Source organism: Salarias fasciatus, chromosome 9, assembly GCF_902148845.1.
Source record: "Salarias fasciatus chromosome 9, fSalaFa1.1, whole genome shotgun sequence".
In the NCBI taxonomy this organism is placed as follows: Eukaryota; Metazoa; Chordata; class Actinopteri; order Blenniiformes; family Blenniidae; genus Salarias; species Salarias fasciatus.
Window position 1 is genome coordinate 18690970 of NC_043753.1, and position 14031 is coordinate 18705000.

The 14031-nt window shown below is 42.8% G+C and overlaps 1 protein-coding gene across 2 annotated transcripts; it reads left to right on the forward strand.

Annotated features, from left to right (window-relative positions):
- Window positions 1–9765: 9765 nt before the first annotated feature.
- On the forward strand, window positions 9766–12308 carry myca (MYC proto-oncogene, bHLH transcription factor a). Of its 2 annotated transcripts, none has more exons than XM_030099950.1 (3): window positions 9766–9978; window positions 10278–10972; window positions 11230–12308. In XM_030099950.1, exons 2-3 carry the CDS (start codon window positions 10312–10314, stop codon window positions 11883–11885), a joined length of 1317 nt encoding a protein of 438 aa, XP_029955810.1. In that variant the 5' UTR covers window positions 9766–9978; window positions 10278–10311; the 3' UTR covers window positions 11886–12308. The 2 variants fall into 2 exon arrangements, with proteins under 2 accessions (XP_029955810.1, XP_029955811.1); XM_030099951.1 differs by having other exon boundaries at window positions 11233–12308.
- The last annotated feature ends 1723 nt before the right edge of the window (window positions 12309–14031 follow it).

Below are 14031 nucleotides of genomic sequence, written 5' to 3' on the forward strand. Positions count from 1 at the left end.
GAGCCTCAGCTGACCGCAGACCCAATGGAGGCAGTGTGAGTCTTGTGGAAATTCCATACTAGACCCAATGTGAGCCCGGCGTTCGAGGCACTCTAAAATATCACTTCACCATTTGAGGGCTATTACATGGCACCTGCTGTGACCTTTGACCTCTGTTGTGTCGGTGTTTCTCATGTTGCTCAGTGCCATGCCATGTCTCCCAAATAAAAGAGACGAATGTGGGAATGTGAGTGTTTGTGAGTACATTTGTGTGCATGTGTGTGTATGCGCACATGATTGTGGTGAAGGTGTGGTCATTTGTGATTTTTTTTTTCCAACTCTCTTTATTGATTTTAAAAAGCACGGCATACAATAATAGCAGTTATAAAATTGCAAGATTTCAAGTACAATTGTATGTCTTTTAAACTCCCTGACCCCCATCCTAGAACGCACCCACACCCAGGTCTAGACTCACAAAGACAACATATACACCTAAAAAAACAAACAAAAACAAACAAACAAAAAACAAAGGGCAACCAGACAACACCCAGAATGCACACTCTTACATACACATAAAAAAATAACAAATTTGTTATAATTCAATCGACCTCAGGAAGAATAGTTAGGGTATCAACTAACAATCGAAATGGATGCCAAACTTTCTTAAATTTAGAAATAGAACCTTTTAGAGGAAATCGAAGTCTTTCTAACTTTAAGTTGAATAGTACATCCTTCATCCAATGATCATGAGATGGAGGGTGGGGAAGTTTCCACTTTAGCAGAATTAATCTACGAGCCAACAAAGTTGTAAAGGTCAAAACCTGTTTTGGAGGCGGCGGGGGGGGGGGGGGGGGGGGAATACATTTACATCTGGAGGTATGCCAAAGATAGCTGTTACCGGATTCGGAGGAATGGCTTGGCCATATGCTTGGCTAAGTGTATTGAAAATTTCATACCAATATGTCTTCAGTTTAGGGCAAGCCCAAAACATGTGAGTATGATTGGCTGGTGACTGCCCACATCTATTACAAACATCGCTGACTCCTGGATAAATTTTAGATAATTTTAAATTTGTATAATGCACTCCATGGAAAACTTTACATTGGATCAAGGCATGCCGAGCAAATATTGAGAATGAATGAATTAACTTCAAGGCTAATTCCATCTGCTGTTCAGACAAGGCCGTCTGCAATTCTTCTTCCCATCTTGCTTTGGTAAGAGGAATTGTTTTAGAAACCATTTTATCAATGATCTGGTATAAGACTGAGATACCTCTCCTCTTATGAGGGTCAGTTTCCAAAATAGTATCCAGATGGGATTCAGGAGGCCTATTGGGGAAGTAAGGGGACAGCTTCTTGACAAAATCTCTAGCCTGAAGATAGCGGAAGAAATTTGATTTTGGCAAGTCACATTTAGAAGACAGATCAGCAAATGACAAAAACACATCATTTTGGTACAGGTCCTTTACTGTCCTAATTCCCTTGTTGTGCCACATTCTAAAAGCCAAGTCAGTAACTGAAGGTATGAAATTACAGTTTTTTAATAAAGGATTCAGCACAGAATCTCCCAGAATTCCAAAGTGTTTTCTAAACTGTTTCCAGATAACTACAGTTTCCTTTGCTACAGGGTTGTCTCCAATAAGAGATAAGGATAACGGAAGTGACGAGCTGAGTATTGATGATAGGGAGTAGCGACAGGATGCCTTTTCTGTTTGTACCCAGATTGGACATTATCATCACTGCAACACCAATAAAGAAGCTTTTGTATATTTGCCACCCAGTAGTACTGTCTAAAACTCGGCAGGCCGAGCCCACCATCAGTCTTAGAGGATTTGAGAACAGACTTACGGAGTCTGGCAGGCTTCCCGTTCCATAGCAAATGTGAAATAGCTCTATCTAACCTATCAAAAAAAGATTTTGCAAGGAGAGTGGGTACATGTTGAAATAAGTACAAGAACTTGGGAAGAACGGTCATCTTGATCAAATTAACACGTCCAACTAAGGACAAAGGTAACGAAGACCAACGTTCAAAATCTTTTCCAACATTTTCCAATAAAGATAAAAAGTTGTGCTTCATCATTTTGGATTTGGAGGGGGAAATAAAAACACCGAGGTATCGAAATCCGGTTTCTGCCCACATAAAAGGTAAAGCTGAATGAGAAAGATCTTTGGCTGAAGAATTAATGGGGAGCAATTCACTTTTTTGATAGTTAGGTTTATAGCCAGACACTATACTATACTGGTCTAATATATTAAAAAGAACAGGGATAGAGTTCAGAGGGTCAGAAATGTATAAGAGCAAATTGTCGGCATAAAGAGATACTTTATGAGTTACACCCAGTCTAGTAATACCTTTACACCCTTCCTCTGAGCGCAGCCAAATAGCAAGAGGCTCGATAGCAATGGCGAATAAGAGAGGTGAGAGCGGGCACCCTTGCCTGGTGCCCCTCTTCAGTAAAAAAGGGGAAGATATGGTATTATTTGTACGAACTGAAGCTGACGGCGAGGAGTATAACAGCTTAACCCAGAGAACAAAATCTTTACCCAGACCAAATCTATTCATCACTTCATAGAGAAAGCTCCACTCAACGCGGTCGAAGGCTTTCTCCGCGTCTAAAGAGAGGACAATCTGTGGAAGTGAACTAGATGGTGAATTAATGATATTTAAAAGACGTCTAGAATTGTGGTATGAATGACGCCCAGCCATAAAACCAGTCTGGTCTGAAGACATGATTTGAGGTAAGACCCGCTGTAATCGAAGCGCAAGGACTTTAGAAAGGATTTTGAAGTCTACGGTTAAGAGAGAAATAGGCCTATAACTACTACATAAGAGGGGGTCTTTGTCCTTTTTTAAAATTAGGGAAATTGTAGCTTCGGACAAGGTCTTAGGAAGTCGGCTGAGGGAAAAAGCTTCATTATACATTGCTTTCAAAACAGGTGCCAAAAGATCAGAATTAGCTTTGTAGTATTCGGCCAAGAAGCCATCTGGGCCCGGTGATTTACCGACACTAAAAGATTTAATTGCTTCTTGCACCTCGGCTGCTGTAATAGGTCCACCCAAACTCCTCCCCAAATCTTCATCTACCTGTGGGAATTGTATATTGTCTAACATCTCCTGGGCTGCTGGTGGCAAACTCGCTGAGTAATAACTCACAAATGCTTGGTTGATTTCCTCTCGTGATTTTTTTTTTAATGCACTGATCTTTGTTTTACTGTAATGAACTTTGGATGAACTGTTTTTTTTATATATATGAAAAGTGCCTTATAAATAAAGGTTGATTTGATTTGATTTGATTTGGAATTTCATGTGAAATGAGAATTATATGTGACAGCCTACTTGTTGAACACCTCTGTGTGAACGTTGATCATTGATATACATTCCTTATAATAGACTTAAAATTCAAACTCAATCAGCAACTGTAATCATGCTGTAGAGTTCAGAAATTTATCTTTATAGACATGACATTCCCTAATAAAATCTAAGAGTTAACAATTGAACATAGCTTTTTTTTCACTGAATTAAAAATAGTTTAATGTTCTTCCCTTCAGTGTTGACTTTATGTGTTGTTTTGTACAGAATATAGTTTTCCATAATGCACACCAACATGAACAAATACAAAACAGATGAGTTTCAATTTAAATGCTCAGTTTTACAAAATGTACTTTTGTCATTGGAGTGGAGGAATTTAAATAGCCATGTGTTGGATAGATATATGCAATGGAGTTTTATTTAAATGTAATTCTTTCATTTTGTTGGTGACACAAAATTTAAAAGAAGCAAGCCTTAAAAAATGTCACTCCAAAATAGAGATGATGTGTTTATTGGTGCATTTATTACTCATAATATCAATCCCATCTATATAAAGAGCATTTGTAGTTGATGAACGCTTCATTTTTTTATAGCTTTCATTAATTCTGTCATTCCACACGGAATGAGCTGAGCTTAATGCTTTTAATTTGATAGGGAACGCCTTTTCTGTGAGAAAATCTTCAGAACTAAGAGTTGGTCTTTAAAGTTATTTTTTAAATTAATTTATAGACACCCTTTCTTTTTTTTATTTTCATTAATAAATACAAACCAAAGCCAAACCAGAGTCAAACAAAACACAGTCATTAACTTACAACTACAAAAAAACCTTATAAATTTCATCTAAAAATTAAGTAAGGTACAGAAGCAGCTTTTTTATTATGTGAATCAAATAGTTTTTATATATTGTTTGATTTTCCTTTTCAAAAGCAATAAAAGAAGCTTTAGTGTTACTGAAATTAGCTTTATGAATTTGAGATTTTCCTAGAATAACTAATACATTAAATACATTAATGATATATAATTTACTACGTTATTTCTGTCCATATATGGATACCAAACAATACATCTTTCTTAATAACAAATTGTTTTAAATCTTTCCAAAGCTTAAATTGAAGCATTGCCCAAAAAAGACAGACAATAGTTCCAGGAAAGGCTTTATTGAACAGTTGACTTTTTTTTATCTGCTGTATGAAGATGACCTTGATGGTGTTTCCGTTCCATGACGCTCAAACCCTCTGAAACCTGCTTCTTTTCATTTGGTTTGAACTTGAGGGTTTCACTTCTCATGGGTTTGGAAGCAAAAGACGTCTCTGCGCAGCAGCTGCGTCTTATCACAAGGATCTACCCTCTCATTGGTGCCAATTGCTGCAGTGAAGATATGATCATGGTTTTGCACTGTTGTTGCTTTCATGAGGGTAACGCTGTGTGACTTGGCAGCCAAAGGACTCATGAAGGTTTTCTCACAGCGGTCTACTGGTAGTGGCACCGGCACGCTGGAAATCCCCACATGAAGTTTCAAAATCTTCTCAGACTTTCCTCAGAACCTCTATTGCAAAAAAATGGGCTGTGATTCTGAATACCTCACAGAATATTGTGTTTGTATGATAAATTTTCCTTTTGTAAATTACAAATTAAATCTATGTCTGCGTTTCTTTTCTTCTAAAATCCTCAGTTGATTTAAATCCCTTCAGACAACATATTATATTGGAACATAGAACCAGTACAGTTGTACCTTTACCGTATCCTTCCTTAGTGCAAATGGCAGTGTGTTCATAGCACCTACTGAGTCATATTTAGGCTCCTTTGTTGTAAATATTCCTGTATTTGACATTTTATATAAAACCTGTTAGAAATCCGTTGCATACTGAAGCTATAAAATGTGAAATGAGAGTGATTTTGATAAGTTTCGCTTTTTCCAAAATATCCTGGCTTTGAGCTGATGGAGCCGCTTGGACATGGAGTGAAATGTTTTCCCAGACATGTGACTCAGTCCAAGATGCAGTAATTCAATTTTCTTTGAGATGGGCTCAGATCTTCCTATGGACAGAGTAATCTCTCTGCAGTCTGAAAATCAGATAGCATTATCATTTCCTCTTCCTTTTATCAACTTAGATGTTCTTTTGACCTTTTAAACAGCATCATGTTCTCATTTGTATGTTTAGTTCTCCTTCTCTTTCTTCAACTTCATTGCTCAATGTTCTAATACAGCCAGTCCTGTTCCTGTATTATTGTGCTGAAAAGCTTAATCTTCATTAAATTACTCCATCGCTGGGTTCTGAAAAGTGCTCTGTTGTTGAGATCAGTGGTTTTTAGGTCAACAGGTTAAAGATAGAAAGTTTGAAGTCAGAAGCAGAACGCTCTGACAAGATGACAGATGAGATTAAACCTGCAGAGGTCGGAGGAGGATGCATGTTCAGTGGACTGTAACTGATGTGAATCAACAGCAGTTTGAGCACGACTGTCCCAAAACCTAGTTCAAGCTAAACAGCTTCCACCAATGTCTGATAATTAAGCTCATCACAAAGTTTAGTTCAATCTGAGGAATGAATAATCATCTGATGTTGAGTGTACAGGAGGCGTAGAATGACAGTGTGATGTGAGATCAAATTATAATGTGTTTATAAGCCAGTGAACTGCTCCATTAATTCCCTGGAATGTTACTGAGGTTCAGTTGCACGTGCACAGTGTGATGGTGGAAATACGAATTCATGACTTCTGTGTCCTTGATTTCTTCTCTCATTTTAAGACGAATCAAATTCAAAGAATGAAACTCGACCCGAGATCATGTTGCACAAACACACTGCTGCTCAGTAGTTTGCAGCCTGTATCAATATCCCCCCCATTGTCACCGTCAATAATTAATGACACATTTAGCTCCTGAGTAGTCCGACACATCTGCCACAGTCTCACTGCCGGCTGCCTGGCCGGCAGCCTCCGCTCAGCCACTGAGCCCAGCACAGATCGATTTCCTGCCCTGTTCCGAGGTGTCGTGCTGAATCGAGATCCACCCTCCATTCATCAATATGAGTCTGCTGATGTGTTCCTCCCCTGCGAGTGTGTGTCCGCCTGCGTCTTCATTACAGCCTCTGACTGCAGCGGTTTGTGCTGGTCTGTCAAACAACATCACACTTCCACAGCTTTTCTTTCATTCTCTCTGCTACACAGAGTCTGCGCATCACTTCCTTAACTGGAAAAAAACAAAACATGTATACACGTTTTACTGGAAATCAAAAGGTTTAGGTGGGATTAGATTAGATTAGTTCTTGTTATATTAGAAAAAAGTTCATCTATTTTAATTGTGGACTTTTAACATGCCTAAATCAGACTACAAGGTTGGGTTTGTCTGTTCCATAAGCAAAAAATTAATCACTGAAGTTTCAGCTCTAAACTGACTCTTAAAAATAAATCCAGGTCATTTCTGCTCACTCAACTCAAAACAAATGACTGAAAACAGTCAAGAGATGAAAGATATGAAGATATAACCACATAAAATGTTCACGTTGAGTCAGTTTTAAACATGATCTATCATTAAATACTGATTACTGGAACTTCCCAAGAGTTTAAAGACAAGATCTAAACAGCAGATTACAGTTGCAGAGCTGCTGTCTCTCTCTGTCCCGCTCCTTGAAGGAGCTGTTAGCTTTCTCGCCATCTGACATTAAGATGCTTCTATGATGCTGGAGCTCATAAGTAAACACTAAATCACATTTGTAGAAGCTGTGTGCATCGGTAGATTATCTCAGCGGTTTTGCTGCTGCTTCTTCTCACTACCATCAGTTTCAGATCATCAGCATAAAGTGAGACGCTATTTTCAAGAGGAAAAAATGTTCGCCTCTTCAGAAGAGGTCCAATCACCGACAGGATCAAATTTTATATGTCTATAAAACCAAATTAATTGTAAACAATGATTCAGACACATCTCCTGCTGGAAATGATTGAACTGATTGAAAAAACTTGTATCTGACGTTGACAGAACAGGCTGAACTGAATCCATCTGCTGTGAACTGACCTCTGACTTTTATCAGATTTAACCATCGACTCTTGTTTTCCCAAACCTGACCAGATTAAAATCTCGATCCCAGTTGCAGTTTATTGTGCAGACTGTGTCACACAGCCCTGGTAGATGTAGCCCAACTGACAGAAAGAAAAATAACCACAATCAAACCGGCCCTAAGCTTCCACTTATCAGAGGAGCCGGTGCCAGGTGCCCTCAAAGCTCCCTCTGTGTCCCCGGGGAGCGCTGAAACACGGTAACACAAGAAACATCCGGAGCCGATAAACACCGTGACCGAAACGCACGGATCTGGAGGCTACGATGGCTATCCTCCACACAGCATCTCACAGCCAGGAAAAGAGAGGCGTGAGAGAAAGCATGGAGGAATCTGCGAGGAAGAAAGAGAGGAGGATGCAGTTTCAGAGTGGGGATTTACTCCTCCACTTTCTGATAACAGGAGAAGCTCGTGAAATGTATCTCTGCTGATTTCACTGCTTTTGGTCCTCTTCTTTCTGTTTCTTTAAAGCTTTTGTTTTTCTGTCAAGACTTTAAAGGAGCAAATAAAATAAAAAAAACACACACAGTAAAAGCCTTCAAAGTAAGTATGTTATGTTAAGTTATATTAGGTTAATTTGTTACTCTAGACTGATCACAGGTGTGTGACTTAGTGTCAATCTGTGATGAGTTGGAGTACAGTGTGTACCCTAGCTTCAGCCTTAGCCCACTGGGATTAGCTCCACCATGCTGGGACCCTGAGCTTGATAAAGCAGTGTGGGAGATGGTTGGATGGATGACTGTAAGATGATAAAAATTGTATTTTAACAAGTTAAATTAAAACTGTGGACTGGATTAAAAGTTGTATTCATCATTGTGGCTTTAGAATATTATGACTATATCATTAGGAATAATATTGCGCAGAAAGTATCCCATTTAAAACTGACTTAGAGGATGAAACTGCAAAAAGTTGCAAAGACTTTCTGGATGGGATTCTTACTTTCAAGGATGCTGAATCTTTTTTCAGGATTTTTCCAATACAATAAATCCACAACATTTAAAACACGCATCGAAATCTGTGTGCTTGTCATGCATATACCTCTATTTAATGGTGATTTCCTATGTTGTGTGTCGATGTGAATTTTGCTTCTGTAGTTCGGCTGTCTGACATTATTGAAAATATATCAGTGTCAGAGAGCTGATTATGTGTAAAAAAAAAATCTTATTTTCTCCAGGTTATTGTAAAACTGTTGGGTTTTAGTGTTAGTTATTGTTTTATTTCATTTCTAAGACTTGCTCTAACAGATGACCCAGTAACCTTGATTTTACCAGCGCTCCAGTAACCCTCTAAATTACACTCTTTTTGTCGCAGCGACTTTAAAAGTCTCCTAAATCCCTAAAAATTGTTAAAACACAAGAAAACATTTTAATAAATAACTTGCCATCGCTTAGTGCGTGATTTGTAAATTAGTTTTCACCTCCATGCTGTGTGACACGCCGCTGTCACGCCTGCAGCGCTTTGACCAGACCAGCAGAGGGCGCTCTAAGCCCGCCCATCTCCTCCTCCTCCACCTGCAGCAGAGGACACCTCCATCCGTCTGCGGCGCCCACCTCACTCCTTTAATCGCTTCCTTCCTGTAGTTAATTGGCGCTAATCTGATCAACCACAAAACCACTACATTGCAAGGTGGAGACGGTCCTTTACGAGCACGTTCGTCGTGCGTGGTCACCGTGCACGTCCGGTTACACCCACAAACTGCCAGGTTTTGGCGTGTGTCCTTGCAGAAATCACCTGTTCAGATGTGCAGGGGGCTGCAGACACTTGGAGGTAAGCAGGTGCGCCTCATCATGAAACCTCCACACAAACCGGGAAGACTTTTAAAAGTGCTTGCTTATCACTTTTTTTTTTTTTTTTTTTTTTTTTTTTTTTGCAGGCGTGCACTGAAACTAAATATGTTTCCTAAAAATACCGCCGATGATTTAATGTCATATAAGGTGCAACCCCCCTGACCTAATAACTTCTGATCACTGTAATATTGCCCGCTTTCACACATCGGCACATGTGCGGTTTGTGTGTATTTTCGGCGGAGTAGTAGTAAACCTAATTATCCGCCACTACTACTTACATTAGTATTTTCTGCATGCCGTCAATGGGAGTACTACACTCCACTATGACCCCTCCCACGAAGTAGTCCCAGTGCTCAACAGAAACCCAGCCGGAGAAACGAGTGCTACACGGAACTAACCGTGTATTCAGTGAGCGATTTAATCTCAAACAACAGCATAACTGCGTTTCCCGGCGACACGTAAGGAAATTCATTTTTAGTTGAGCCGCCCCCTTTTTTTTTTTCAATGCCGGTGATACACCGGTGACTGTTTCGCGGGAGGAAAACGCGGAGGAACACAGGAGATGCGGAGCGATGCGGCAGAGGGTTTTATTGCAGACTTGTGTAGCTCAGCTGTGATTCTCACGCCGCTGATGACCGGGAGCGCGTCGTGCCTGCAGCTTCTACACACTCTCTGCATGCATGCTCGCCTCACACACAGGCTGAAACCGAGCCGCGACGCCTCCGTGGAAGGATTTAATGTTACTGCCGCTCTGGAATAACTTTACTGCTTTTTTTTTTTTTTTTTTTTTTTTTGCGCCTCTTGGGTCCACGGCGTCCCCGTTTCTTTCGCCTGCAGATTAAAATCTAAAAAAGGTAAGACGGGGGAGTGGGTTTTGCAGCTTCTTATTGCAGTTTAGGCTTTAAAATAGCCGTTTATCCTCTCTAACAGTTAAGTAGTGAAGCCAGAGTTTTTCCCAGCCCTCGTGTCTGCGGGATGCACGCTCTGCAGCTGCACCGGTGCATGCATGCACGGCGTGCAGAGCTCCGTGTTTTGGAGTGACCATGTGATGATGCTTACAAATGTTGCATGCAGGATCGGCGCCAAGCAGCAGCTGCTCTCTTACTTTGATGCTCATCCCGGTTTTTCCCCCCTTTTTTTTTTTTCCTCTCAGCTTGACGGTAGTGAGGGACAAGGACGGAGACATCATGCCGCTGAATTCAAGTTTGGCGAGTAAGAACTATGACTACGACTACGACTCTCTGCAGCCGTATTTTTACTTCGACAACGAGGAGGAGGATTTCTACCCGCAGCAGCTCCAGCCTCCGGCGCCGAGTGAAGACATCTGGAAGAAATTCGAACTGCTGCCGACCCCTCCCCTCTCGCCGAGCCGCAGACCGTCGCTGTCCAGCATCTTCCCCTCCACCGCAGACCAGCTGGAGATGGTCACGGAGTTCCTGGGCGACGACGCCGTCAACCAGAGCATCATCTGCGACGCGGACTACTCCCAGACCTTCCTCAAGTCCATCATCATCCAGGACTGCATGTGGAGCGGCTTCTCCGCGGCCGCCAAGCTGGAGAAGGTGGTGTCCGAGCGGCTCGCCTCGCTGCACGCCGCCCGGAAGGAGTCGCCGGTGGCGGCCGGGGGCGGCGGCGCGGAGCCCGCCGGCGCGGCCGCCTGGAGGCTGAACAGCAGCTACCTGCAGGACCTCAACACGTCCGCGTCCGAGTGCATCGACCCGTCGGTGGTTTTCCCCTACCCCGTCGCCGAGACGCCCAAGCAGGGCGCGGGCACCGTGCCCAGCAAGGACCTGGGGCTGGACACGCCGCCCAACAGCGGCAGCAGCAGCAGCAGCTGCAGCGACTCAGGTGAGATGCTCCCGTCCTGCAGACACGCCCGTCTGCTGAGCGTGCATGCGGAGGGCGTCTTGATTTAGTGCTTGCGGTCAGATTTGGTCAGATTTGGTGGCAGGAGGCAGAAGCGTGCTGCCAGATCCGCCCAGTTCATGTCACGCTGCTGTCAGAGGAGCTGGAGGGCATGACCGCAGCTGATGCTGGAGAGCCTGAAACCCCTCCCTGTGATGATGGCAGACAGAATGTGAATGATGATTTTGTTTGTGTTTCAGAAGATGAAGATGGAGACGAGGAGGAGGATGAGGATGATGAGGTGGAGGACGACCAGGAGGAGGAGGAGGAGGAGGAGGAGGAGGAGATTGATGTGGTGACGGTAGAGAAGAGGCAGGCGGTGAAGCGGTGTGACCCCAGCCCGCTGGAGACCCGGCATCCCAGCCCGCTCGTGCTGAAGAGGTGCCACGTCTCCACCCACCAGCACAATTACGCCGCTCATCCATCCATGAGGCACGAGCAGCCGGCTGTCAAGAGGCTGAAGCTGGAGAGCAGCAGCAGTGGAGGCAGCGGCGGCGGCGGGAGCGGCCACAGCAGGGTCCTCAAGCAGATCAGCAGCAACCGCAAGTGTTCGAGCCCGCGGTCAAGCCCCCGGACGTCCGACACGGAGGACTACGACAAGAGGAGGACTCATAACGTGCTGGAGCGCCAGAGGAGGAACGAGCTCAAGTTGAGCTTCTTCGCGTTGCGAGACGAGATCCCCGAGGTGGCCAACAACGAGAAGGCGGCCAAGGTGGTGATCCTGAAGAAGGCTACAGAGTGCATTTACAGTATGCAGACGGACGAACAGAGACTCCTCTCGGTCAAGGAGCAGCTGCGGCGGAGGAGTGAACTTCTAAAGCACAGACTGGCACAGCTACAGAGTGCTCGTGCTTAGAGTTTGACACAGACTTTCTTGTTTTTGGCCTTTTTTTTATGCAAGTTCAAGGCTTTGGGTGTACAGTTATTGTTGTTGCATGCAAATGCAAAAAGGATTAAGTTGTTTGGAATCGTGTTTGATTTCAATGTTGAAACTGCCTCAGCTGAAGTTATGGGTGGGTGAAATATTTAAAAGTTTATTTTTATTAATAAAATGTTAAAAAATAGGGCTGTTCTTGTTAAATGCCCACACTAAAATATAAATTTTTATGTTTTGTATATAATTAATATTTCTTAAGAGTGTATTTTTGGATCTCAATTGTCTGGATGTTCAGACCTGGTGTTTGGGTTTTTTCTTATGTTCCTAGATTCCTTTTGAAATATAAAAGAAATGTTTCTTCTTGAACCTGTGTCCTTGTTCTTACAATGAAAAGCATCTCATCACAGCCTCACTCAGAACCAGACATGCTCAAGTAATGGAGGGAGAGACGGACAACCCCTCAATAATGCAGAGCTGAAACTACAGAGACTCACAATATGAGTCATCCAGAGATAAGAAGGAAGTTCTGTGTCCTCTGACCGGTGAAAGAGAAGTTAGGTTGAAATAGTTTCATTTGCAGGTTTGATAAGACACGGTGAGTGCACCATGGCATTAAAATGGTACAATATTAGACATGGCAGTCCATCTTCATGCACAGAAATCACAAAAGAGCCCTGTGAGATGATTTCACATTGTCAAACATAATTTGCAGTCTCAACATTGACCAGCCAATCACTGAGGGTTTTCCTCCATTCATGGTGTGCTGCTTTGCATTCTTGCATCCATAACAAAGTTGTGGAGGCAAGCTCTCTAGCTTGTGGAGTTTACATTTTCTCACAGTCCAAAAACTGACATGCATTTGTGACCTGATCATGACCCTAAACAACCTGCAGGTGACAAAATGATGAGCCTGCATCATATCCAGGGTGTATAAAGCCTTTGCTCCATATTGTCTGGGATCAGCTCTAGATTTCTGCATCCCTGAATTGAATAAAACAGATTTAGAAGCTGTATTGATGATCTCTATCCTTGTGAATGCGTGTGAGTTGAAAAATATAAAAACTAGATCTATTCTGCTCAAATATAATTCTGAAATAAGCATATAATTTGACAGGTCAACTGAACACTTGACTCACAGCTGCGTTGGAAGTCATCAAATGTGCCTCTGCAGAACATCTGCACGGTTTCAACGCGTTGTTGACCAAAGGATTTTCATTTCTATGACAAAACCGAATGAAACACACAGGTTTGTAGTTAATAAAGAACTGGGCAAAATGACAAAGCTAATGAGAAAAAGTCATAAAAATAAATAATAAATTATCAAGAAATAAATAAAAGCTGCATAATAAAAGCTCTTCGTGTGGCATTCGTTGAGTTTAATTCGCGTTTCCGCGGTTTTTTCCTCTCTTTTCCATTGATTTTTTTTTCACTTGTTTGCCGGTCTGCCGGTGACGTCACGCGCCGTATTCCGAGCGCTCCCCTGAGCGCGTGGTCCCAGTCGCGAGCACATGGAAGTGAGGTGGAGATTTCAGTCCGCGAGACGTCTGACCATCACCGAAACGGAATAAAAAGCTGGAAGCGGCGGCGGCGGCGGCGGCGGCGGGGACGCCGCGCAGCGCAGGTAGGAGATCTTTCTGCTAAAGGACAGATTGAGGGAGGCTGGGAAGCTCCTGGGAAAGTCTCTTTATCTCCAATTATGCAAATGAAATCTAAATAAGAAGCCGTGTAGCTGTGGGGATGAGATCGGTCGTGCAGGTGATTCTGTTTGGTGTGAATCTGACCACAACCCGCGGGTCAGCATTGTTCTGAAGACAAGTGTCTTCTTCTCTTGTCTGGCTTCTCTTTTGTCTCCAACTCCTGGTGCTGCTGCAGAGTTTGGAGCGTGGGGATGTTTTCTAGCACGTGGTCCGTTTATAGTTTCATGTTTTTTTTTTCCCCAGCTGATCGCACGGACCACATGCTTTTCTTGCATTTTGCTTGTTGATTATAATATTTTGCATGTATAAGCTTTTTAATTCTCCCCCTGAGCAAGACAAAAGCTGCTCCAAGCATGGCTTTATCCGTGCTGTCAGTGTAGTGGCACAGTTGTTGTGATCACAGGATAACAAAGGGCACCTGCACCAGC